This window comes from Fusarium oxysporum, chromosome III (genome assembly GCF_013085055.1).
Source record: "Fusarium oxysporum Fo47 chromosome III, complete sequence".
Classification (NCBI taxonomy): domain Eukaryota; kingdom Fungi; phylum Ascomycota; class Sordariomycetes; order Hypocreales; family Nectriaceae; genus Fusarium; species Fusarium oxysporum.
Window position 1 is genome coordinate 599,777 of NC_072842.1, and position 22,344 is coordinate 622,120.

A 22,344-nucleotide genomic window follows, 5' to 3' on the forward strand; every position below is an offset into this window, starting at 1 on the left:
GGGTCCGTTTTGAACGATCAAAGAGAGCTCTGACGATTTGTATTTTTTCCGCCTCCCCCTTCCCCGTAACGGAACGGAAAGGGTTCACAGCTCCGGATGAGGCTTGGCTGACCTCGGTTTTTGGGGGGTCAAAGACGAGCACACCGGAAAAAAGAGTAACGACTTGAATATTATGTATGAAAAGCCCTGATTTTATCGCTCAGTTGTGTTTTTTACAACTCAAATAGAAAAAAGTCAAAATGTTAACCCTCCCCCTTTGACGCCATTACATGATAACGTACAATCTCAATCTGATCAAAATTTCTCAAATTTCACCTCCCCACAGGCTCATCACCCGGTAGATGATACCGTAACAGGATTGGTTATGTTCAAAAGTAAAACTGCTGCTGGGGCTGGCCTGGCGGTGGCTGGGCTAGGAAGTCAAAGTTCAACGAGTCCATTCCCGTGTTCCACGGGTCTGGCGATTCTGTGGCGAGTTAGTTTTCGGGGGTTGTCAAAACAGAAGTATGACAGATGGGAAGTGACATACCACCCCAGATAGATTCGTAGAGGTCCATGGGAGCCATGTATTGTGTAGGATCGACGTTCATGGCGTTCATGCTGTCGAGATTCAGGTTTCCGTTTGGCATCTGCTGACCGTACGCAAGACTAGACACACTTTTAGAAACGTTCAGTTCAGATGGAAGGGAAAAGAATACTGACCCTGGAAAGTCTTGGATTGAAGCTCCTCCGTTTTGCATCTCAGCCATAGCGAGCGCTGCGTCCTCCCTGGGGTCCGCGCTCTGGGAAACGTTGCGAAACATTGAATTGCCATTTCCGGGAAGTTGGCCTGGGTTTCCAAAAGGGTTAAGGGGCGTCCGGCTCCCGCTGCCGGCGGCAGAGGCGTCGCCTTCTTTCTTGAGATGTGACGGGACAATAGAGCCATGGTCGTAAATGTTCTTGAGGGCCGTGAGGGCGCGGTACAGAGGCCCGGAGAGTTCAATGTCCTTGTCGGTGGTCATGACATGCGGCTCAGGGGAGCTAACGTCCTTGGCAGCAGTGGCAGAGAGAGCAGCTATCAGATCCCCTTGTAACTGCCGAACCTCTGGATCTGTCTTTGTCTCACATAGTATGCCGAGGAGCAGAGCTGATGATAGGCCGTGATACGTGAAGGCCCAGCTTCGCGTTGGGATGGAGGAGAGCTGGTGCATGGCGAGGAACATCCTGACGGTTTCGGTTAGGTTGTCTTTGCAGCGATCTGCTAGCGTCTTTCGTTGCTCAGGTTCAAATTCGCTGTCTTTTCGGAGTGCCGGACGACATGCGACGGAGATGACAAATGATGTGTGGAGGCGGATTGCAAAGTGTTGCAGACGGTCGAGGGCTGTCTTGCAGATTTCTTTGTTTCGTAATTGTGGTGCGGTGCGGCTTCGAAGGGTCTCTACGGCTTCGCAGTCGTCGATGATTTGAGCGTATGAAGCACTCATCATGTCGTCGGGGTTTAGTCGACGAGAAATGATTTCCATGAGATGGTACATTGTTTCGAGGTATGAGTAGTTTCCGTTTGGTGTCGGCGCCATGACGGGGATCGGACAGCAGGGGAAGTTGGTCATTGGAGATCTGACAGCGTTAGAGGTGAGCCATCAACATGAGATACCCAATTCTCACCTGTCAAAAGAAAGCGACGTCAAGGTGTCGTGCCATACAACGCTCCACCATAATCTTCTTCGCACCATTTCTTTCGATTGGGTGTTTGGCGGTGTACAATCGCGGCTTTCATTACGCGGTGTTCTGTGTAGACCGAGCGACTGGGCAAGACGACAGGTCAATCCCATCAGCGCCCATGATGCTTCAGCCTTCATGTCATTCAGAAGAACGAAACACGTTAGAAGAAGAGCTTGGATGGAGTCAAAAGAGGGTCTGCGATGTGTCAGTCCAAGTTGTCAAAGTTGGCAGGCTGCATTACCGAAGAAGAAAGTTGCCCAGTCGGAGGAAGTGAAATGATATCTGAATAAAGCGCTGAGAGTCTCGGGTGCGGATATGGTATGGCGATTCGTGATACTGTGATCCGACGGCTAGTACGGCGAAGAGTATTGCTAGCCATGATGCTGTGACGGGTTTGGTGGACTTGATGCCGTTTGTAGCATTTCGTGAACGATCTTCCAGGTAAGTCATGAGCTTGGCCTCGAGGTCATCAATGTCCATAACGAATCCCCAAAACGGCTGAGGTATTTCCTTGTATGTGCGGAACAGCCTGAATGGCTCGTCAGCTTACGATCTCGCCACAGCAATTGAGCAGAGGGCAAAGGCGAATACTCACTTCATAACCTCGCGGTCGGAAGGTAATTCGGTGGATATATCCTGTGTCAATTTCTGAAGGTGATGCGACGACATCAGCGGGAAAGGCGCTGATGTGTCCAAGCCGAGAATGGACCTCATGTCTTGTCGAATGTCAAGACCTTCGCCTTTGTGAACTGGTGAGGACTGCTCGCGCAGTAGTGCTGGAATACTGTTCTGCCCAAGGTAGCGGTCTGCTGCAACTTCAGGTTCATCGATGCTTGCTGTGTTGTTTATTAGTCCTATGAACAGTGGCATGACCCGGATGTTCGGACACTCACCAAGGGTGCGCGGCCAACTGTCCTGTCGCTCAACCTTGCGCACTCCTTCGTCGCGAGGAGCCTCTGAGAATGAAAGTGTCCTCTTGCGATTGGCGATGCCTTGACTTGCTTCTGAAGGTGCACCAGAGCCTGACGGCTTTGAGGTTGATGAGCGGTTGGGCTTATAGGAACATAGTCTTGGGTGTTCTCTCTTGACGCAGTTTTCACAAGGTTGTTTATTGTCGCACTTGACTTTTCTCTGGCGACAAGGCCAACATGCAGTACCTAACGTGATGATGAGCTATCGATTTCCCCAATTGAGGTTATTCACAACATCTCTTACCGTAGCGAACCTTGCGATGGGAATGTATGATTCGATTGGCCTCCTCTGGGGTCAGGTCATCAATGGCTACCCGCTCATCTGGACTAGGGTTCTCAGCCATGGTGAATCGGGGATATGGGCTCAGAGACGAGCCGTGGAGCCAAACAAAGGTCGCGATAGCAATTGCGATGTGATGTTATGATTGCAGGTGAGGGTTTACGAATGCCGAACTCCGAGAGTCTCCCATGCGATAGCGATAAGAGAGCGGGCGAAGGAGGGGAAGATTGCGGTGCTGACGAGCGGGGCCGGTTCGGCTTTCGAATTGGTTTTAGTTAGGATCGGGATGGTATTAATAAGGTAACAAAGAAGGGGAAGAATGTACTTGGCGGCTGATCTTTTGACCTTTCGATTCTCTGCCTCTGGTCTCTATGGTTGGCTGCTGGATGGGCACGAGACCGGTATGAGAACCGACATCCCGAAGCCACCGGTCGGATAAACTGAGGCCGAATCCGCGAGGCAAGCCACAGCCAGTCATCGCATGATGTCGCCTCTAGGGTAAAGAGACAAGAGAAAACACGATTGAATAGTCAGTTGTCTATCATGATCAGCTTCATTTTCACAATTATCAACAGTTCCTATTAGCGCCCAGTCAATACAACTTCAGTCTACCATGAATCGCTCTTCCTCTCGTCCTTTTTTGTTGTGTCCTGTCTTTCTTTTTCTTTTGCGTGGGGGCCTACCATTCACTGCCTGTCGCATGTCCCTTAACTTTTCTCCGAGAACTGCGCTCGCCCATGCTGCCATGTCCAATCACCATATTTTTTGTGATAACCAATTTGTTCTTGCATGATCCAGCATTGGACTCAATTTGGTTCACGAGGCTGTGTATTGATTTGCTGATTAGAGCTCCTTTGTTGCAACGAACGACCACCGTCTTTCAGGACCAGAACTACCGTTGCAGCCGTTTGAACACTTTCGACAACGAGCCCAAGAGCTCAAACGTTTATGAAGTATTCCGTTTGTTAAGGGACACTTCAATCAAAATTGTACGGCCTGCAGCGCTGGCGGGCTGAGCCTCTGCACAGCGCAAGCTGAGAGCGGTCTCCCGTATCAGTTGTTGCACGCTAATTTTAACTGACTCTAGGCTCTCATGATCGCTCCCTATTCCTCACTCACTCATTTGACCGTTTCAACCCGTTTTGCATCTCTCATTCTTGGCTTCTGGCACCGGTCGCCATGGCTAGTCAGCTCTCGTCCAGGAAAGGAGAGCCAGCCAAAGACGAACTCGATCGCACAGTTCGCTCACTCAGCACTGATTTTCAGCTTCAGCTTCACATCCCTGACATAACTCTGTCGCCCAGTAAGCGCCGGCAACAGCATCGCAATGGAGACCAAGAGCGAAGCGAACACATCTACTTATGCGCATATCGACTCAAGTTCCAGGATCCCAACCGTCTCGCGATATGTCTGACTCGCTTCCGTGAGCAGGCAGACGAGCATCTCAAGAATTGGATCCGGAAGCCCCGCGCTGACCCTGATACGGCCCCGAGCAAGTCCTTTGGCCCACACCATCCACATACCCGCTTGACTTCAGAGGAGCGGGCCGAGCTACAGGACTTTCTGCTGCAGTTGCTCAAAGACGACAATATTGCAAATCGCCAGCGTTCCAAGTACTCGAAGCGCAAGTCTGATGAATTCCCTGATCCTAGCTCAAAGAAATCTAGAAACTCTTTCGAGGGTTCTCCTGCGTCTGAAAGCATTGACAGTATCCCAGTTCGCTCTAGAGCGGTGGCCTCCAGTAGCCGTCTATCAACGGGACGGCCCGCTAGAGGCGCAGGTACATCGTCCTTCACCAATGGCATAGTCAATTCCGCCACCACATCATTTGCCAGCACTCAGCCATTGTCGTTTGGCATAAGGTCATTTAATTCCAGTAAAGTTTCACTGGCTCCAACTGTTTCCACAAATGACTATGCGCCGAGTACCCAGGCAACTACAGTGACAAACACCTCGTTCAAAAGATCTCAGCATCCGTTTCAGAGCACTCAACCTTCGTTCAGTAGCAATGCGACATCATCGAAAGACATTCAGGTTCCTTTCTCTCAAAGCATTCGGAGATTTGCGTACGAGCCGCCAAGCGAGGAAAATCGCAATGACATTGATCCGCCGAAACCGCCTTCATTTCGAAGGTATGGGGATCGAACGCCCCCAGAGCCTGTCATCGATCTCACTGATGATGATGAGCCCGTGGAAGAGCCAAGGCTTCCAGTTTTATCAATGCCTCAGCCGATCCGAAGTCAAGTTGACTTGAAGAGAGCAGGCATAGTTCGATCCAGCAGTCCTGCGACAGCCTACTCAAGCCTGCCAGAAATGAATGAGTTCGATACAATGCTTCTCGATGCTCCGATCTTTGATCCAGAACCGCCTGAATGTCCGCTGACAGATCGTCTTCGGAACATCTGGCCAAAGTTCCCCATTCCCGGTTTGAATCAGGCGCCTCTCATTATCCTGTGGGAGCTTACCCGTGCCGCGCTTCATTGTCGCGTGGATCTATCTACATGGGATCTCGAATATCAGCCTAATGATAGTTGGCATGATCAGACCAATTTCCGAGGCCAGCTCTTCAGACATCGACTATTCGTGGGACAGGGCTTGCCTGCAGCTTGCGATCGCGCCGTCTGGGATGCTGCATTTGGATCGTTCGCCTCACAAGACAAAGTCGTCGTCCTTGCTGCAGAATTTGTCTGTAATGCAGAAGATACTGGGCAACTATATCAGCTAAAGCTTCAGCCTCCGCGTCTTGAACTCGGGCATCGGCTGGCTCGCCGCTTTGGTGCAGATCGCTTCCTGGAAGTTATTATGCCCTCACCCACTTCTAGAGATGCTCCCGATGTAATCAAGCAAGATCCGCAAGGTGCAAATAAGGTCATCAAATGGTTGACTGAAAGCTTTCATTACTTTGTCGGTCGATCATGGGCAGCTTTCTACACTCGCGAGGCCAATAAGTCCATCAAAGACCCACGCCCTCCTCACAAGTCACTGACGATCATGCAAGAGCGCGTGTATTTCTTCGCAACCGACGGTATCAATTTTCGGGTTCCCATGAGTCAGTTTCCTCCTTTAGAAGAAGCGATTTCTCTGGGACACCGTACAAAGATGAGGCGGTGTGATCTCTTGAACTGGGCTATCAACATCGAGCAGAACTCGTCGCAACCGGTGCCCAAGCTATTTTCACGACTTGCTCTCAGTCAGTTGTTTGACCGACCGTTTTCCGTACTCTTAGCTAATATCCCAGTCCAGGCCTCAGCAAGACTGTCCCCACCATCGTCATTGAACCTCACCAATTTCGACATCGCGACACTATGTTAGGCTTCCACAAGTACATGAGCAACAAAGAGAAGAAGGAGCAAAAGGATATGGGTGACGGTATCGGTCGAGTGTCTCGAAACCTAGCGCGCAGAATAGCGACTCACATGGGACTCTTGGAAACGCCGTGTGCGTTCCAGGCTCGTATCGGAAGTGCAAAAGGAATGTGGATCGTCGACGTCGAGGATGATGGATTGGACAATGACGATTGGATCGAAACATATCCCTCACAACGAAAATGGAATTGCGACTTCGAAGACATCCATCACCGGATATTTGAGGTACGCGAGTGGTCCAGAGAGCTACGGTCAGCTGCTCTCAACACACAGTTCATCCCGGTTCTTGAGGCCCAGGCGCCGGTGCCTCAGGACATGCGCAATGTCATCGCCCGTCACCTCGCGAATGGCCTTCAAGAAGAGATTGGGGGTCAACTTGCCGCTATGACCCATCCGACCAATCTTCGTGGGTTTACACATCGCGGCTTTGACCGAGCGACATTGGGTAACGTCCCATTCGTGGGCGCCCTGCCAGAGCGAGAAGAAGACATTATCTCATACATGCTCGACGCTGGCTTCGACGCGACTAAGTGTCGGTTTCTGCGAGATATGGTGTGGAACAACCAGAAGCGACAGGCCGACCAGCTCAAGGCGAAGATGAACATCAAAATCCCTCGGTCGACATACGCATTCATGACGGTCGACTTCACTGGTACACTAGAAGAGGGCGAGGTACAGCTTGCATTTTCTTCGAAATTCCAAGCAGACGGCGAATCAGACACGTTACTCGATGGGATCGACATCCTGGTAGCTCGAGCTCCCGCTCACTTTGTCAGCGACATACAGAAAGTCAAAGCTGTATTCCGACCGAACCTGAAAAGACTCAAAGATGTTATTGTCTTCTCGTCAAAGGGCAAATCTCCGCTGGCCGATATGCTCTCTGGCGGCGACTACGACGGCGACTTGGCTTGGATCTGCTGGGACCCTGATGTTGTCAACAACTTCAACAACGCGCCAAAGCCAGTCGAGCCGGATCTTGTCGGACAGGGATATCTCAGGAAGTGCAACCCAAGCTTCGAGTCCATCTTGGACGCGGCCACTGATGTCGATAGTGCATGCGCAGACTTTCTTTGTACAGCGATCTCGTTCAACATGCAACCTGGGTATTTAGGCATAGCGACCAAGTTCAAAGAAAAACTGTGTTATCTAGAAAGAGGTGTCAACAGCGAACGAGCTGTTGCATTGAGCACCTTGGTCGCTCTCCTGGTTGACCAAGCGAAACAAGGACTGTTATTCACTCGTGAAGACTACGACCGGCTGAAGCGCGACATGCAAATGAAAGGCAAGGACCCAGAATATGAGAACGAGAGGAGCTCTAGACGTAACTACGTCAACAGGGATGGTTCCATCCATATTCTGGACGAGCTTAAGTTTATAGTAGCTGAGGACACAATCGAAGACGCATTGAAAAAGTTCTCTGCTGCTCTTTTTGGAAAAGACGTCCCCGTACAAGCATGGGACAAGGACCTGGCCCGTCTTTGGGACGACTTCGAAAGCCAGAAGAACGAGTCGAGGATCATTGGCAGACTCATGACTGCCCTCCGCGCACAGGTTTCCGATATCATGGAAGAGTGGAAGAAGACAATGGCCGGCGGTAAAAGCGATCCCTCGAACAGCGATTTTAGCGTCAAAGTCCGGGAACTGCATCAGAAGTGGTCTTCATTTCAACCACCGCCTGAACTCCTAACCTCGAGGCAAGTCAAGCCCCTCCTTGACAAATGGAACAGCGACGCCTCCCTAAGCAAATGGGAGCTCCTCAAAGCATCCACCATGTTTAAACTGGGCTACGAAAAGTCGTACAAAATGGTCTGGCGTCTCTCAGGCAAACAGCTCGCATGGATGAAGGCCATGATGCCGGACGGAGGCGTGGTCGCAGTCAAGATTGAGATGTGGAGTATTCTCAGACCTGATAACAAGCGCATTGCTGCGCTTAATGCGCGGAGGCAGATTGGGCATGATAATGAGAGTCTGGCGGCGCTGGAGGAGGTTACGGAGTATGATGAGACGGGGATGCAGATTGACGATGCTTAGAGGCGCATTGGATCGGATACTTCGACGTTCTCGAATACGGGGTCTTTGAGGAGCTGGAGCTCTTGAAGTTGGATTGAGGGTTTGGGAGGGAGAGGTTGAGACTGGAGGACATTGAGAACGCAGGGGGCGTTGGATATGCAATCATAGCTTGGGCATCCTTCAGTTGGTGATGGGGGTGATCCAACGCAATCGAGGGTTTGTTTGTATTTGTGGAATTGAGTGATACCCTGGCGTTGTAATTAGTACACTACGTTCTATTCAAGAAAGACAGAAGAGCTAATCAGGTAGTCTTCACGATGAAGCATCTAGCGGCCGTGCTGTGAGTTGTCTTAGGTAGCCTGTAATGTGTGATGGTGGGCGTGATGTCTGAGATCCAGGAACAAGGAATAAAGGCCAAAGCGCTGCAGGCTGCAGGCGCTACCGAAGATGGAACTGCAAAGTCATCCTTCGAAATTCCCCGTCCTTTATTCCCATCGCGTTATTGATACGAGAACAGCTACCAACCAGGGTTTCAATCAGCTAACACCAAGCACTGGAATGTTCTCTGTCTCCGTCGTGACGACCTGTTATGAATTCAACATTGGCGAGCTGCAGTCATTACACAGCACAGTTTCCTTGTGTATCCAAATGAAACAAACAAATGCAAACAAACAAACAAACACTCTTTGATGAACGCCGCTCGGACGTCCCTTAAGCATAACGGAAATTCCCAAATTCACAAGATTAGGTTGGTTAGGTTGGCGCTCGGCAGGTCGGCATTTGGACAAGCCACTAGCGGCTCTTGGTCTTCAGCTCGCCAGGCCCTGTAGCTACAGGGAGCTTTCCGCTGGCCAGAAATCTGATTGGTCCAACAGGGAGATCTAAACCGTTCTGCGTTACAGCTCTGGCGCCTCAATGAGGTCATTGAGTTTGGGCCAAGCTCGTTGTGTGATGTCTTTGATTCTTAGGCAATCTTGGAGGGCCCCGCTTGGACTAGACTGGGTTTTGTGAGATCATGATGTTTTTTGGGTGCCCTCCCTTTTTGAGTTTATGTTTGCTCTTGACTTCTTCATCATCAGAATTGATTGAATCCATTACTTGTGATTGAATCAATCAAGCGCGATTGATTTTCGTATCGCGACTCGGTACTTGGTATCCCTGCGCTGATCACGACTCCATCGCGATTAAGAAACATCCTCCACTGAATCGCGGCGACAAGTAATTCGTCAAAGAGACTACCAATTTATCAAAAGTATTCTCGTCACCAGAATCGACCATGGGCGAAGCCGACAATTACTACAATCCGAATCAACAGCCGCCGTACGGCTACTCCAACGGCGGCGGCGGTTACCAACAACAATACCAACCTCAACCTCCCCCCGCAACGCACCAGCAACAGTACCAACCGCCTCCCCAGCAGCCCTACCAACAAGCTCCCCCTCAGAATGGCAATGGTTACATGCCCGCCCAAGGCTACGGCGGCAACGAGAAGGCCTCGTTCGAAGAGCAGTTCAATATCCCCAAGCCAAAGTGGAATGATCTCTGGGCTGGTATCCTCTTTATTCTCTTCATGGCCGGCTACGTTGTTGTCTCTGGTATTGCGCTGCAGGGATACGCTGCGAATAAGGGAAATGCTGGGTCGGGAATCTACGGTAATCGGAATGACTTTTCGCTGAACACTAGTACCGTTATTTTGTTTATGTTTGTGCTCGCTGTTGCGTTTGTCCTCTCGTATGCGTATGTTTGGATGGCGAGGTTGTTTCCGAAGCAGTTCATTTGGGTCACTGGTATTCTTAATATCTGCTGGGCGCTTGGAACTGCTATCTTTTACCTCTGGCGCAGATACTGGTCTGCTGGAATTGTGTTCCTCATCTTCGGACTTTTCCTGGCCTTTTGTTTCTGGACATGGATTTCGCGAATTCCCTTCTCAGCGCTGATGCTTCGAACTACTATCGACGTTAGCAAGAAGTATGGCCATGTCTACCTTACCAGTCTGATTGGAGGCATTATCGCCACGGCTATGTCTGCTTGGTTCTCCATCACTCTTGTCGCAATCTACATCAAGTACCAGCCTGCGAACGATAACCCCTCTTGCGCCGATGGCGGCTGCAGTTCAGGCAAGGTCATCGGTCTTATCGTCTTCATCACGTTTGCCATGTACTGGTTCTCCGAGTGGCTCAAGAACACCATCCACACCACTATTGCTGGTGTCTACGGCTCTTGGTACTTCAACCCTCACAACTTCCCCAAGGACGCCACTCGCGCTTCCGCCAAGCGAGCCTTGACATACAGTTTCGGTTCCATTGCTCTTGGTAGCTTGCTGGTCGCCATTATTCAATTCGTTCGTCAAATTTGCACCGCTGCTCGCAACCAGGAGGCCGCTGATGGCAGTATGTTGGGATACGCTCTGTTCTGTTGCATTGGCTGCCTTCTTGGTATTTTGGAGTGGGCTGTTGAGTTCATCAACAAATATGCTTTCTGCCACATTGCGCTCTACGGCAAGGCTTACTTTGCGGCTGCCAAGGATACATGGAAGATGATCAAGGACCGTGGAATTGACGCTCTGATCAACGTAAGTACAATCGACCTCTCTTCAAGTGCACGGCTAACTTGTGCAGGACTGCCTCATCGGACCTGTTCTTTCGTTCGGCGGCCTCTTCATCGCATACGCTTGCGGTCTCCTGGCCTACCTCTACCTCTACTTCACCGACCCCCCTTACAACAGTGACGGTCAATACACAGCAGTCGTCATGGCGTTCTCGTTCCTCATCGGATTCCAGATCGCCAACGTCTTTACGACCCCGATTTCGAGCGGTGTCGATACCATCTTTGTTGCTGCCGGTTGGGATCCTCAGGTCATGTGGCGCGACCACCCTGAGCTTTACCAGGAGATGTGCAGAGTGTATCCCAAGGTTCAGCAGGTCATTCGTGACCGATAAGCTAGTCATGCATGTTGATATCATCATAACTTTGCCCTGAGTAAGCCGAAGCGGACTACTGCTCTGGCTGAAATGGCGAATACGTATGATGAATGATAGCATAAATAGCCAAAGCTTAGCCCTGAGGGCTGGGGTGCTCTTACGATTGACTGATTGGCTAGCTGCTTGTCTTTGAATGATACCATAGAAGGATACTGGAGGATTCATTGTGTATTGCGCATGATGAAAACTGTCTTTTGTTTCGTGCCACTGTTTTGCACCACGGAGAATATTTAATGCTACGGAATAATAAATAATTACCCTTTCTTCACCTTGAATGCTGCCACTGTTTCTTTGAATCTACAGGTGATATTGAGCGGCAGCAATCTGCAAGAGCGTAGCTGAAGTGTTTGCATAAAGTGTATGCAGGTTATCAAGCTGACTTGAGCTACCCATTGTAATGGACTTAAAATTGCAGTGAAAGACTGTGGTTGGCCTCCAGGGCCAGACCTAAAGAGCAAGCAATGACGAGTTCCAGCGACTCGAAGCGCAATTTGGAAGCTATCAGTTACTCAAAGCATTTTTGAAGTACAACCCAAGATCAGAGAGTTTCCGAGTTGTTTTCGCAAGTTGACTTGGGTGATCGGTCACAGCTTGGCCACAAATCAAGTGGTGTGAGTCTACAGCTCCAACATCAACACCAACTGTGCCGCACACTCTCGCTCTTTGCATGAGGTCCTTTTGGATCTCACATCAAACGACCAACAATAAATGCCAAGAATAAACCACCAAGCATGGGGCCTATCGGACCTGCGCCCGTAACGACACGAGGGAATAAGTCAGTTCATGCATGGCTCGCGGGAAGATCTCCCGGATCTTATTTCCCTATCACGATCCTAGCTAGGTCCAAGCTGGAGATTAAGATACGTCGGGGGGATGTTGGTATTACACAACTTGATCGTCAAAGAATTTGTCAGTAAAACTGTGGTGAGACGGCCGGGGGAAGGAAGCGAGATTGTCGAATGATGGGGATAACGCGGAGGAAGAGACGGGTATGCAGTGGTGGAATGTTTTGTCATCTGAGTGGATATTACTGTGACGATGCCAATGGCCAACTCTGGTCTTGAGCCGTTGGGTGAACTGGGGATGGAGGCTTGATATCCGATTGAAGCATCACAACTACTCCCATCACATCGGAACTCCTCATGACTCAACTGACAGTCTCGGCCCGTAACGGTGATGGCATCTTGCGGAGTCAGTACATAATGAAAACACGCCAGCCCAGGTTCTCCTCAATCCCCGTTTGACGCCATGAATGCTTATTTTCAGCATCACGTAACCGTATCAAAAACCACTCGGCTAGATCCATTATTTCGTCCCCAGTATCAGTTAGTCTAGCAGGTTTTATTGATGGTCGGTGCTCTCCGATAATGGAGAGAGTGATTCACATAAAAACAGTCACGTCGGAGATGCGAGGTTGTCGTCGGCAGAAAGAGCCGCATATCCTTGTTTCTTCTGTACAAAATGGCCCGATAGTTTAAAGCTGAGAGAGTTGCTGGGAGGGTGCCTTGTCAGACCACGAGCTGCATGTAAGCCACCCGATCCAAGGCTTCGATTTGTTCCATGCAGAATCAAGCCACATGAAATTTTCTCCTTTTCCTTGGCTTCGCGGGCACTCATTGGCTGCTGTGCGTGGTTTTGCAGCGGACTGTCCGTGGCAAGGATTTTCATCAGTGGCGCGTGTGAGAGAAAAAATGACCCCCTGGCCCTTGAGAACTTTTTTCTTCTGCGTTTTTAGCGTGGCGGCTCGGGAGACCTAACTCAATCGGTAACGAGCCGGAAACTGCAGAATTAAAACATCTCGCGATATTTCACATTCAACGTGATTAACCCAATAACACGGAGCTCTCCTTTACTGCTTGTGTATGTAAAATATGATATGTATTATATAGCTGTGATATATAGTGTGATTTAGTCAAAATAGGAAGTTGGGGAAATCGGGCAACATGGTTAATGGTGAGTGTTGTGGTGATCGCTGAGATCGCTCGCTCATACCGGGAGGCAAATGCTCGAGAAAATCTCGCTGGATGTAAATGGATTACATCCACTCACACAGACCAATTCTTACAGCACCAAGGTTCTGGTCTGGTCCGATATCGAAATTTTTCGTAATGGGCCCATTCATTCCCGATTGATATACCCATCCCCGTTGACATTTCATTTTTTTACATAACAGAGTCATTTGCCAGCCCACTTGGTCTCGGTCTCTCGTCTCTCAACTCATCTTACCACTCGGGCTCGTCTCTTCTCCCTTCTTGCAAGCGAGTCAATCCTGTCTTCTTCTGTACCTCGCATATCACCACCATCAGGACAGTCTTTGATTTGAGATACAGCCATCATGCTCGTGGACTCTTCCTCAGCGGACGAAAAGTCCCCTCGTGTTAGCAACGAGAAGAAAACCCCCTCCAAGGAAGATGTCGAAACCGGCGAGGCTGGCCTCGACAGGGCCATGAGCTCGCGTCACTTGCAGTTCATCGCTATTGGCGGCACCATTGGAACAGGTCTCTTCCTCGGTGTAGGCCCAGCCCTCGTCAAGGCAGGTCCCGTGTCACTCCTCGTCGCATTCGCCTTCATGGGCTCAGTCGTGTACTCTGTCATGGTCAGCTTGGGCGAGATGGCGGCGTACATCCCCATCACTGGATCCTTCACCTCGTATGCCGCTCGCTTCGTCGATCCCACGCTGGGCTTCGCCATGGGCTGGCTGTACTGGTTTAGTTGGTCTATCACTTTTGCGCTGGAGCTTGTTGCCGCTGGAATTATTATCCAGTATTGGGATTCGGATCTTAGCATTGCGATCTGGATTAGTGTTTTCTGGGCGTTGTTTACGGCGTTGAACTTTGTCCCCGTGAGGATCTTTGGAGAGATTGAGATGTGGTTCTCTATGATCAAGGTCGTTACCATCATTGGCTTCATCATCTTCTCCATCTGCGTAAACGCTGGTGTTGGCGAGGAGGGCTACATTGGTTTCAAGTACTGGAAGGATCCCGGCGTCACAAACACCTACATGGACATTGACGGCGCCACGGGCAAATTCGTCGGCTTCTGGGCTGTCCTCGTCACTGCTGGTTTCTCGTACCAGGGAACTGAGCTCGTCGGTGTCGGCGCCGGTGAGACTGCCAACCCCCGCAAGGCTATCCCCCAGGCTATCCGCTGGACTTTCTGGGGAATCTTCAGCTTGTTCATGGCGACCGTCTTCTTCGTCGGAATCAATGTTCCCTTCAACGACCCCCGACTTGACTCTGGTGCGCAGGATGCTTCTGCTTCACCTCTCGTCATTGTCGCCACCCGCGCTGGTGTCAAGGTGCTCCCTGACATTATCAACGCCGTTCTTCTCTCTGCCATTCTCACAGCTGCCAACTCAAACGTCTACTCTAGTAGCCGTATCATGGTCGCGCTCGCTGAGGATGGTCTTGCGCCCGCTTTCATGAAGCGCACCAACAAGTACGGAACTCCTTACTTTGCCGTGGCTTCATGCTCCGTCATGGGACTCATCGCCTACATCAACCTTTCCTCCAGCGGAGCCGAGGTGTTCAACTGGCTTCTCAACGTCAGTTCCACCTCGTGCTTCATCACCTGGGTCCTCATCAACGTCTGCCACATCCGCTTCCAGAAGATCATGCGCGTGCAGGGAATTCCCCGCTCCGAGCTTCCCTACCTCGCTCCTCTCCAGCCCTACCTCTCCTACTACGGCGCTTTCTTCGTGGGGTTGATCACCATCACTTGTGGTTTCACCGCCTTCATCGATTGGAGCGTAGCCGATTTCTTCTCCAACTACATCAGCTTGATGCTTTTCGCCGCGTTGTATGTTGGTCATAAGCTCATCTGCCGAACCAAGGTTGTTCCTCTGGCTGAGGTTGATCTGAGCAAGGGACGAGAGGAAATGTAAAACGAGTTTTGATTCGGAGTTTTGGGTGCTGGAAAAAGTAGCAAAAGTTTTGTGTCCGTTTTTTTTGGCGTATAGCAGTTAATAGTTGTAATGAGAGATATGATACCCTGAATACTCGAGTCTCGTCTGTGAAGTCGAATGTGTAGCACTGTAAGTCAGGGGAAGGATAATAGGATAAAACAGACATCAATGGTCAGGGGGGCATCGATGGCTTTATTGTAGGAGCATGAATTTATTTTACGTCAAGCGGTGGCATGAGACCACGGAATGGTACTCTTTTTTCGGTAAAAGCATCAAATTATTTGGTAATTTTTTATTAGCAGCATGTCAAGACATGGCAAAGGGCGTTGTGTCCTGACACGATGGGACCCAGTTGGCAATGACAAGACATGGTAAAGGGCGTCGTCAAGGCGGGTCCCTTTATCTTATCGTTTGACAAGCTTTGGTGGGACCTGATGAATTTGATGAAGAATCATGCTATTTTTATTTATAGGATTTAAATGGGATTCCGTTTATTATGGTTAATTGTTAACGGTTCAATTGTGTTGTCTCCGTTTTCTGCTGATTCAATGGTTGAAGTCTGAGATTTACTGATCTTCAACACTGAGGGAGCCAACTAGACGGTAAGGAAAACTCTTGATCTGCACGCTTAAGTAAATCAGCATTACAGAGTAGTAGTCAACAATACCATGCATTCCTCAACGTTCATTCTATCCTCAAGGCTCTCAACTATTTGTACTATCCACTGCTCAATCTTTGGTACAGGCGTTGTGTCGTCTATAACCTGGTCCGGGGGGAACAAGGAGGAACAAGATTCCTATGGGACTCGCTTGATCCGCTCCGGCAACGATTTCATCTCCCCGAAGAGCAAACCATTGACTGCAGATCAAATGCTGTGTGGTTCAGCGGACGCGATTGGCTTGGCGGCTCTAGGTGAACAAAGTTGCTGACGTTCTTGATGCCAAGCCTCGCCTTAAGCTTCTTTTGATGTTGCGCATCAGATGGAGATGGAGATGGAGGGCCACCCCACGCTACAACCCACCTCTTCAGCCGTCTTTCAGCTTTTCTATTGCGATTGCCTCAATGTAAAGAACTACAACTAATAACTATTTCTCTTGAGAAAACTCGCAGGAGTGAGAGCACGTCTTACGCGTCCGACTCACCGCCAAACCTCAAAGTCTCCCATCATCAAACTCTGACAGGGTAAGAAAAATCCCAAGTCGCATCCTGTGCCTCAAACAAGCTCATCACAAACACCCTGATTCGCTGGGCCTCCAAGAAAATAGACTCCCCGAGCGTCATGCACGAGTATGAAAGCGGTAATGCTCGACAAATAGTGGCGATGGTCCGACCCCTCTGCTTCGGGTCGTCGGCGCCAATCAGGGCTGCGCACGACGGGGAGAATCGCGATGCGACAGGCTTTCGAGGGTAAAGTACTCCGGTTCTGGGAGTCTAGAGTTGGAAAACTTGGAAAAGAGGGTGGTGACACGTTGGCAGTTCGGTCAGATAATAGGACAAGAGGCGATATTGGTGATAGGTGATGATGATATCAGTGGATGGAACGGGGAGAACAAAGCTGGTATTGTCTGCCCTGCGAGATCCGAAGCGTCAACGTGCTAATTTGGTCCATCTCGTGTGACGAGTAGCTTGAATCAGTACGAACTCTCAATAATCCCGCAATTGATATGCGTGTGACTCTCTTCTGGAGGACATATCCAGGTCAAAATGCCGGGATTAGCACATTGTGCATAACCATGCTGCGGCCGGAAGTTTCATCACGTATGACTACAGGCTGTTTACTCTTTCTTTTCAGCAATGCTTTATCAAATCGAGTCCGTAACGGAAACATAGACTCTGTATCAATAGGTCAAGTTGATGTTGAACATACCTTCAAGTGATGGGAGAAAGCAAATTGAAGATTACCCTGTAACGTTGCTAGGGGAGTTCCGATTGGCGCTACAAGATAGAAGCAGGGGTGCTGTAAAGAATGTTTCTAGCACGTGAAAGTGGCCCAAATGTTTGGTTTCGTTGAGAAGTCCCCTGTTTCTTCCCTACAGGGATCAAAATTCTTCAGGATTACACTTCTAGCGATTGAACATGGCAATATTAACAGAAACACGAATTGAAAGAGAATACGAGAGAACCAAAGACATGCTTCCATTACCCTCCATCGGTAGGTACCTTTCTCCAGGGCCACGATGGAGTTCCCCCTCCCCCTCCAGGTCCCAAAATTGGCGGGCAGCTAGGCCTGAATTGTCTTTAGGGCAGTCCAATCATGGGCTACGTGGGGGGGCATGTCAATTGGCACCCGCCCTGAAAGTGATTGAGGCACTGGTACTCCGTATTGTGAATAAAATGCTAACTACTCCTTGCTTCCAAGTGGCTTCTTTTTAAGAACCTAGAGACTTGGTCACCATACTTCTGTATCTTTATCTTCTTTATTATTTATTCTTATCTTCGATTGACCTTGACCGGTGTTGTAGCACGACAGCTAGGTGTTATTTTGCTGGCGTTTTTCAACCCCACAAACCTTTGGGTTATGGCAGCTTGAAAAGTGTCTACTGTTACAAGAGTAAGAGCAAGAGATAGCAACGACACCTCGCTTGGGGATCACAGACTAACGTTGCCGAGCCCCCAGAAAAGGTTATCATCTACTCCGTACTATACGAACTGTACTGTATGTACGTGGGAGGCAATTGTTGGGGATAGACAGACATTACCGGACCCGTCACCGACATCTCTTTTAGCCCAGTGGTCGCGTGACCCACCCACCGCTTCATCTCATCTCTACCTCCAGCACAACTACCTACCTCACTCTCTCCCTCCCTCCTCCCATTCACAATCACACAATCTCACCTGGCATCATGTCAATTATCGATGTCAACAAGGATCTCGCTGCTCTCTTCGAGCAGCAGGCCCAAGCAACTCCAGACGCAGTGGCCCTTGAGGATGAGAAGAGATCCCTCACATACGCAGAGCTCGACAGAGAAACATGGGCGCTAGCCGAGCGATTGCGTGACTACGGTGTTGGCCGCGATGATCTAGTCGGTGTCCTCATGGGCAGAAGCGCAGACTACGTTATCGCCGCTCTCGCTACCCTCAGAGCTGGTGGTGCGTTCTTGGTGCTTGAGGTTGCGTACCCTGCTGGCCTCTTGCGAGATGTCATTGAAGATGCGAAACCAACTGTCATTCTCACTCAGTCTGAGTACTCGGGCAATCTCACCTCTGAAACTCCGGTTATTGTTGTCGATAGTCCCGACAAGTTGGCTAGGGGAGAGATTTCGCCTCATCTGGATGAGAGGAGATCGCTGCCAGAGGATGATGATGTGGAGCGTTTACTGTTTGTGTCGTACTCTTCTGGTACGACGGGAAAGCCCAAGGGTATTATGAATCCCCACAGGGCGGCAGTTCGCTCCTACGATCTGAGATTTGCTGTCAGCGATCTCAAGCCTGGTGATAGGGTGGCATGTAATGTATTCTTCATTTGGGAGATGCTTCGACCTCTGATTCGGGGTGCCACAACTGTCGCTATTCCTGACCACGCCAGCTACGATCCTGTTGCTCTTGTCGAGCTTCTCTCGCAATGGCGAATTACCGATACCCTCATGACTCCTACACTTTTGGCGACAGTTCTGTCTCGGCATCCCAAGCTGGGCGAGCAGCTTCCTCACCTTCGGTCGCTGTGGCTGAACGGTGAGGTGGTCACTACAGATCTTGTGCGCCGTGCGATGGATGCTCTTCCCGAGACACGGCTTCTCAACGTCTATAGTGCTTGCGAGACTCACGAGACTGCTGTTGGAGATATCAGAACCTTTGTTGACTTTGACACACGAGTGTGCCCTGTTGGTCCTCCAACAGACCCTGAGCACACCTATGTTCTGGACGAGGCAGGTAACAGAGTCAACCAAGGTGATAGCGGCGAGCTTTACGTTGGTGGTAAGCTTCTAGCACGAGGATATCTCAATCTGCCAGAAACAACAGCCAAGGCATTCCAGCCGGATCCTTTCGCTGGAGACAAGGACGCGCGAATGTACCGAACTGGTGATTTGGCTCGTATCCTTCCTAATGGGCTCTTGGAGATCACTGGCCGAGTTGGCGGCATGATTAAGACTCGTGGCTACACTGTCCAGCCCGGAGCCGTTGAGAGCGCCATCCGAAAGCATCTCGCCGTTCGTGACTGTGCGGTTGTAGCTCACGGTGAAGGCCTGGAGAGACAAATTGTTGCTTACATCGTTCGTGAGAAGGGCGAGACTAGAGATCGAACCATTCCTCTCGTCGATGAATATGGCTACAGTCCCGTCGCTCGACGTGCTCTTACCGACCATCTCGCCCACTACATGATTCCCTCAGTTTGGGTTGAGCTAGAAGAGCTCCCTACACATGGCGTTTCTGGAAAGGTCGATCTCAAGGCTCTGCCCGCGCCACCATCTCCGAGATCACCTAGGCCTGCGCAGAAGAAGAAGAAGGAGCATAACATCAAGGTCAAGACTGAGACCGTTATTCAGTTATGGGCTGCGTCGCTTAACATGCCCGCTAGCGTCATCACACCGAAGCACGACTTTTTCGACCTGGGCGGTCATTCGCTGGCTCTCGCTGACCTTGCTGGCCGACTTACCAAGACCTTTGGCTTTCCTGTCCCTCTGGCTCCTCTTGCTGGAACACCGACTCTTGAGGGACATGTTTCAGCTATCAAGGCTGCTCGCGACGGTCACACTGCTGCGGTGCAGGCTGATCTCCCCGCTGTTCTTCGCGCAGACTCTGTGCTTCCTGAAGATATCCAGGGTAACGGTACCCCCATGCGTGCGCTTAGAGATGCTGAGACTATTCTCCTCACTGGTGTTACTGGCTACCTTGGTGCTTTCCTCCTCAAGAACTTGGTCGATTCTACAGACGCACAGATTATTTGTCTCGTGCGATTCCCTGAACCTGTCGAAGACTGTGCACCCGCTGGTATGGCTCGTATCCGAAAGAACTTGATCGACCTTGGACTTTGGGAGGATTATCTCCTGGAGCGTATTGAGATCCTGCCTGGTACACTTACCCGAAAGCGTCTGGGTCTTGCTCCTGATGTCTTTGATGAGCTGGCTACTCGTGTGCAGGTCATTGTTCACGCTGCTGCTACCGTTAACCTGGTCTATCCTTATGCTGCGCTGCGAAACGCCAATGTTATGGGTACACGTGAGATTCTTCGTCTTGCTGGCCGCAGCGGTGCTACTGTTCACCATGTTTCTACTAACGGCGTGCTTCCACCTTCACATACCGGGTGGTGTGAGGACACTGTCATCGATGTGGATGATGTTCCTACTAAGTTGTTGGATGGCTATGGTCAGACCAAGTGGGTTGCTGAGAAGCTCGTCAACGAAGCTAGCCGTCGTGGTATTCCCGTGCGTGTATACCGCCCTGGAACTATCTCTGGTCACAGTGTCTCTGGCTCAACCAACGCTTGGGATTTGATCAATGCTATTCTCGTTGAGTCTCTTCAACTTGGCCGTGCTCCTGATGTTGAGGGCTGGTATATCGAGATGACCCCCGTGGACTTTGTCAGCGACGCCATCGTCACTCTCGCAAACCACACCAACGACACCGAGCAGACCATGTATCATCTCGGCGACCCTGCTCCCGTTCCCTCCGGAGAATTGTTTGCATCCCTAGCCAAGCTGGGCTACCCTACCGAGACTCTACCATGGGACGACTGGGTTGCTCTATGGTGGGAGAAGCGCGGTAACAGAAAGACCGGCGACGATCCTTTCACAGTCGACATTCTCCGCGGTGGTATGCCCAGCGTCGAAGTCCTCAAGTCAGTCATCGTTCTCAAAGACGGCAAGACACAGCCTACACTCGACAAGTACGACGTCCCCCGTCCCAAGATGAACGACGGTCTTCTCGAGATCTACATGCGACACTTCTACGCCCGCGGTTGGCTCTCCCGCCCTCCCCGCCGCGAACAAGTCAACGGCGTCGCCAAAAAGTGCCGTAAGGGCCGTCTCGCAGGAAAAGTCGCTGTCGTAACAGGTGCATCTTCCGGAATCGGCGCCGCAGTAGCAGCTGGTCTCGCCAAAGAAGGCGCACATGTTGCAGTCGCTGCTCGTCGAACTGAAGCCCTTGAAGGCGTCAAGAAGAAGATCAGCGTCTACGGTGGTAAAGTTCTTATTCACAAGACGGATGTCACGAATAAGGCTCAGGTGGAGTCGCTCATGAAAGAGGCTACTGAACAGCTTGGACCGGTCGATATCCTTGTTAGTTGCGCGGGTGTGATGTACTTCACCATGATGGCGAATAACCAGACCGACGAGTGGGAGCGCACCGTCGACGTCAACTGCAAGGGTCTTCTGCACTGCCTGTCATCCACAGTCCCAGGCATGTTATCCCGTGGAGCAGGCCACATTGTGGCTATCTCCTCCGACGCAGGCCGCAAGGTCTTCCCAGGTCTGGGCGTCTACTCCGCGAGTAAATTCTTCGTCGAAGCGACGCTCCAGGCCCTGCGCTTGGAGACCGCAGGCTCTGGTCTACGGGTCACGGCCGTGCAACCTGGAAATGTGGCGACGGACCTGCTGGGGATGTCGACCGACCAGGAGGCGCTGAAGAAGTACGGTGAGCCTACGGGTGCCGAGGTTCTCAAGCCTGAAGAGGTTGCTAGCGCTATTGTGTATGCTGTGTGTCAGCCGCCGCATGTTGCTGTTAATGAGGTTCTTATTGAGCCTCGTGATGAGCCAATTTAAATGTTTATGCATGGCGTAAAACAAAATTCGTATCTAGATTTATGATCTCAGGAATTTCTTATCGTGTTTGTTTGCTTGATCGGATCATGATCATGGGTCGGATCACGAGATGTTGGGATGGAAAATGAATAGTGTTTGGTTGCATGTTTCACCACGTGGGGGAAGGGATGAACTGCAATGCCGTGATGAAGAAGCATTAATGAGTTTGTTAAACTGATGAATTGACGAAAGATCTCTTAAATCGTCTCGAGTTGATTAAAAGTTCATCTACACTCTTCCGCAGTGACATGCCCCTGAATCCGAAAATACAAGAATCATGTACCTTGCCAGCCTGTCGAGGGGCACTTCGTCTATTCAGGCCTGTCTGCCGAATTCCGGCTTGTCAAGGACTAATTAATCGTAGGCGGAAGAATAGACGATGTTTATAATTATGC

The 22,344-nt window shown here is 50.5% G+C and overlaps 5 protein-coding genes across 5 annotated transcripts; 4 read left to right on the top strand and 1 right to left on the bottom strand.

Annotated features, from left to right (window-relative positions):
* Window positions 1–315: 315 nt before the first annotated feature.
* FOBCDRAFT_19377 (fungal-specific transcription factor domain-containing protein) lies at window positions 316–3,247 on the bottom strand. Its single transcript, XM_031175344.3, has 8 exons — window positions 2,917–3,247; window positions 2,595–2,858; window positions 2,297–2,537; window positions 1,943–2,230; window positions 1,645–1,896; window positions 703–1,596; window positions 530–648; window positions 316–466 (listed from the first exon to the last, which is right to left on the bottom strand). Exons 1-8 carry the CDS (start codon window positions 3,014–3,016, stop codon window positions 369–371), a joined length of 2,256 nt encoding a protein of 751 aa, XP_031046477.1. The 5' UTR covers window positions 3,017–3,247; the 3' UTR covers window positions 316–368.
* Window positions 3,248–4,130: 883 nt separating this feature from the next.
* On the top strand, window positions 4,131–8,615 carry FOBCDRAFT_289467 (RNA dependent RNA polymerase-domain-containing protein; the record flags this gene model as incomplete). The annotated part of the gene is made up of 2 exons (XM_031175347.3): window positions 4,131–6,142; window positions 6,196–8,615. Coding segments are annotated over 2 exons (4,165 nt in total), but the record flags the coding sequence as incomplete, so codon positions are not given.
* A 776-nt stretch (window positions 8,616–9,391) lies between these two features.
* On the top strand, window positions 9,392–11,583 carry FOBCDRAFT_19398 (plasma-membrane choline transporter-domain-containing protein). The gene is made up of 2 exons (XM_031175349.3): window positions 9,392–10,899; window positions 10,946–11,583. Exons 1-2 carry the CDS (start codon window positions 9,604–9,606, stop codon window positions 11,264–11,266), a joined length of 1,617 nt encoding a protein of 538 aa, XP_031046482.2. The 5' UTR covers window positions 9,392–9,603; the 3' UTR covers window positions 11,267–11,583.
* A 1,562-nt stretch (window positions 11,584–13,145) lies between these two features.
* FOBCDRAFT_216701 (amino acid permease/ SLC12A domain-containing protein) lies at window positions 13,146–15,414 on the top strand. The gene has a single exon (XM_031175350.3). It carries the CDS (start codon window positions 13,644–13,646, stop codon window positions 15,189–15,191), a length of 1,548 nt encoding a protein of 515 aa, XP_031046483.2. The 5' UTR covers window positions 13,146–13,643; the 3' UTR covers window positions 15,192–15,414.
* A 2,177-nt stretch (window positions 15,415–17,591) lies between these two features.
* FOBCDRAFT_178129 (uncharacterized protein) lies at window positions 17,592–22,153 on the top strand. Its single transcript, XM_031175351.3, has 2 exons — window positions 17,592–17,763; window positions 17,823–22,153. Exon 2 carries the CDS (start codon window positions 18,056–18,058, stop codon window positions 21,908–21,910), a length of 3,855 nt encoding a protein of 1,284 aa, XP_031046484.2. The 5' UTR covers window positions 17,592–17,763; window positions 17,823–18,055; the 3' UTR covers window positions 21,911–22,153.
* Window positions 22,154–22,344: the final 191 nt, after the last annotated feature.

Coding starts and splice junctions, on each gene's coding strand:
- FOBCDRAFT_178129 (XM_031175351.3), top strand. CDS start 18,056: ATGTCAATTATCGATGTCAACAAGGATCTCGCTGCTCTCTTCGAGCAG.
- FOBCDRAFT_216701 (XM_031175350.3), top strand. CDS start 13,644: ATGCTCGTGGACTCTTCCTCAGCGGACGAAAAGTCCCCTCGTGTTAGC.
- FOBCDRAFT_19398 (XM_031175349.3), top strand. CDS start 9,604: ATGGGCGAAGCCGACAATTACTACAATCCGAATCAACAGCCGCCGTAC. Junction 10,900..10,945: donor GAATTGACGCTCTGATCAAC/GTAAGTACAATC, acceptor TAACTTGTGCAG/GACTGCCTCATCGGACCTGT.
- FOBCDRAFT_19377 (XM_031175344.3), bottom strand. CDS start 3,016: ATGGCTGAGAACCCTAGTCCAGATGAGCGGGTAGCCATTGATGACCTG. Junction 1,897..1,942: donor CTGGGCAACTTTCTTCTTCG/GTAATGCAGCCT, acceptor GACACATCGCAG/ACCCTCTTTTGACTCCATCC. Junction 467..529: donor CTACGAATCTATCTGGGGTG/GTATGTCACTTC, acceptor AACTCGCCACAG/AATCGCCAGACCCGTGGAAC.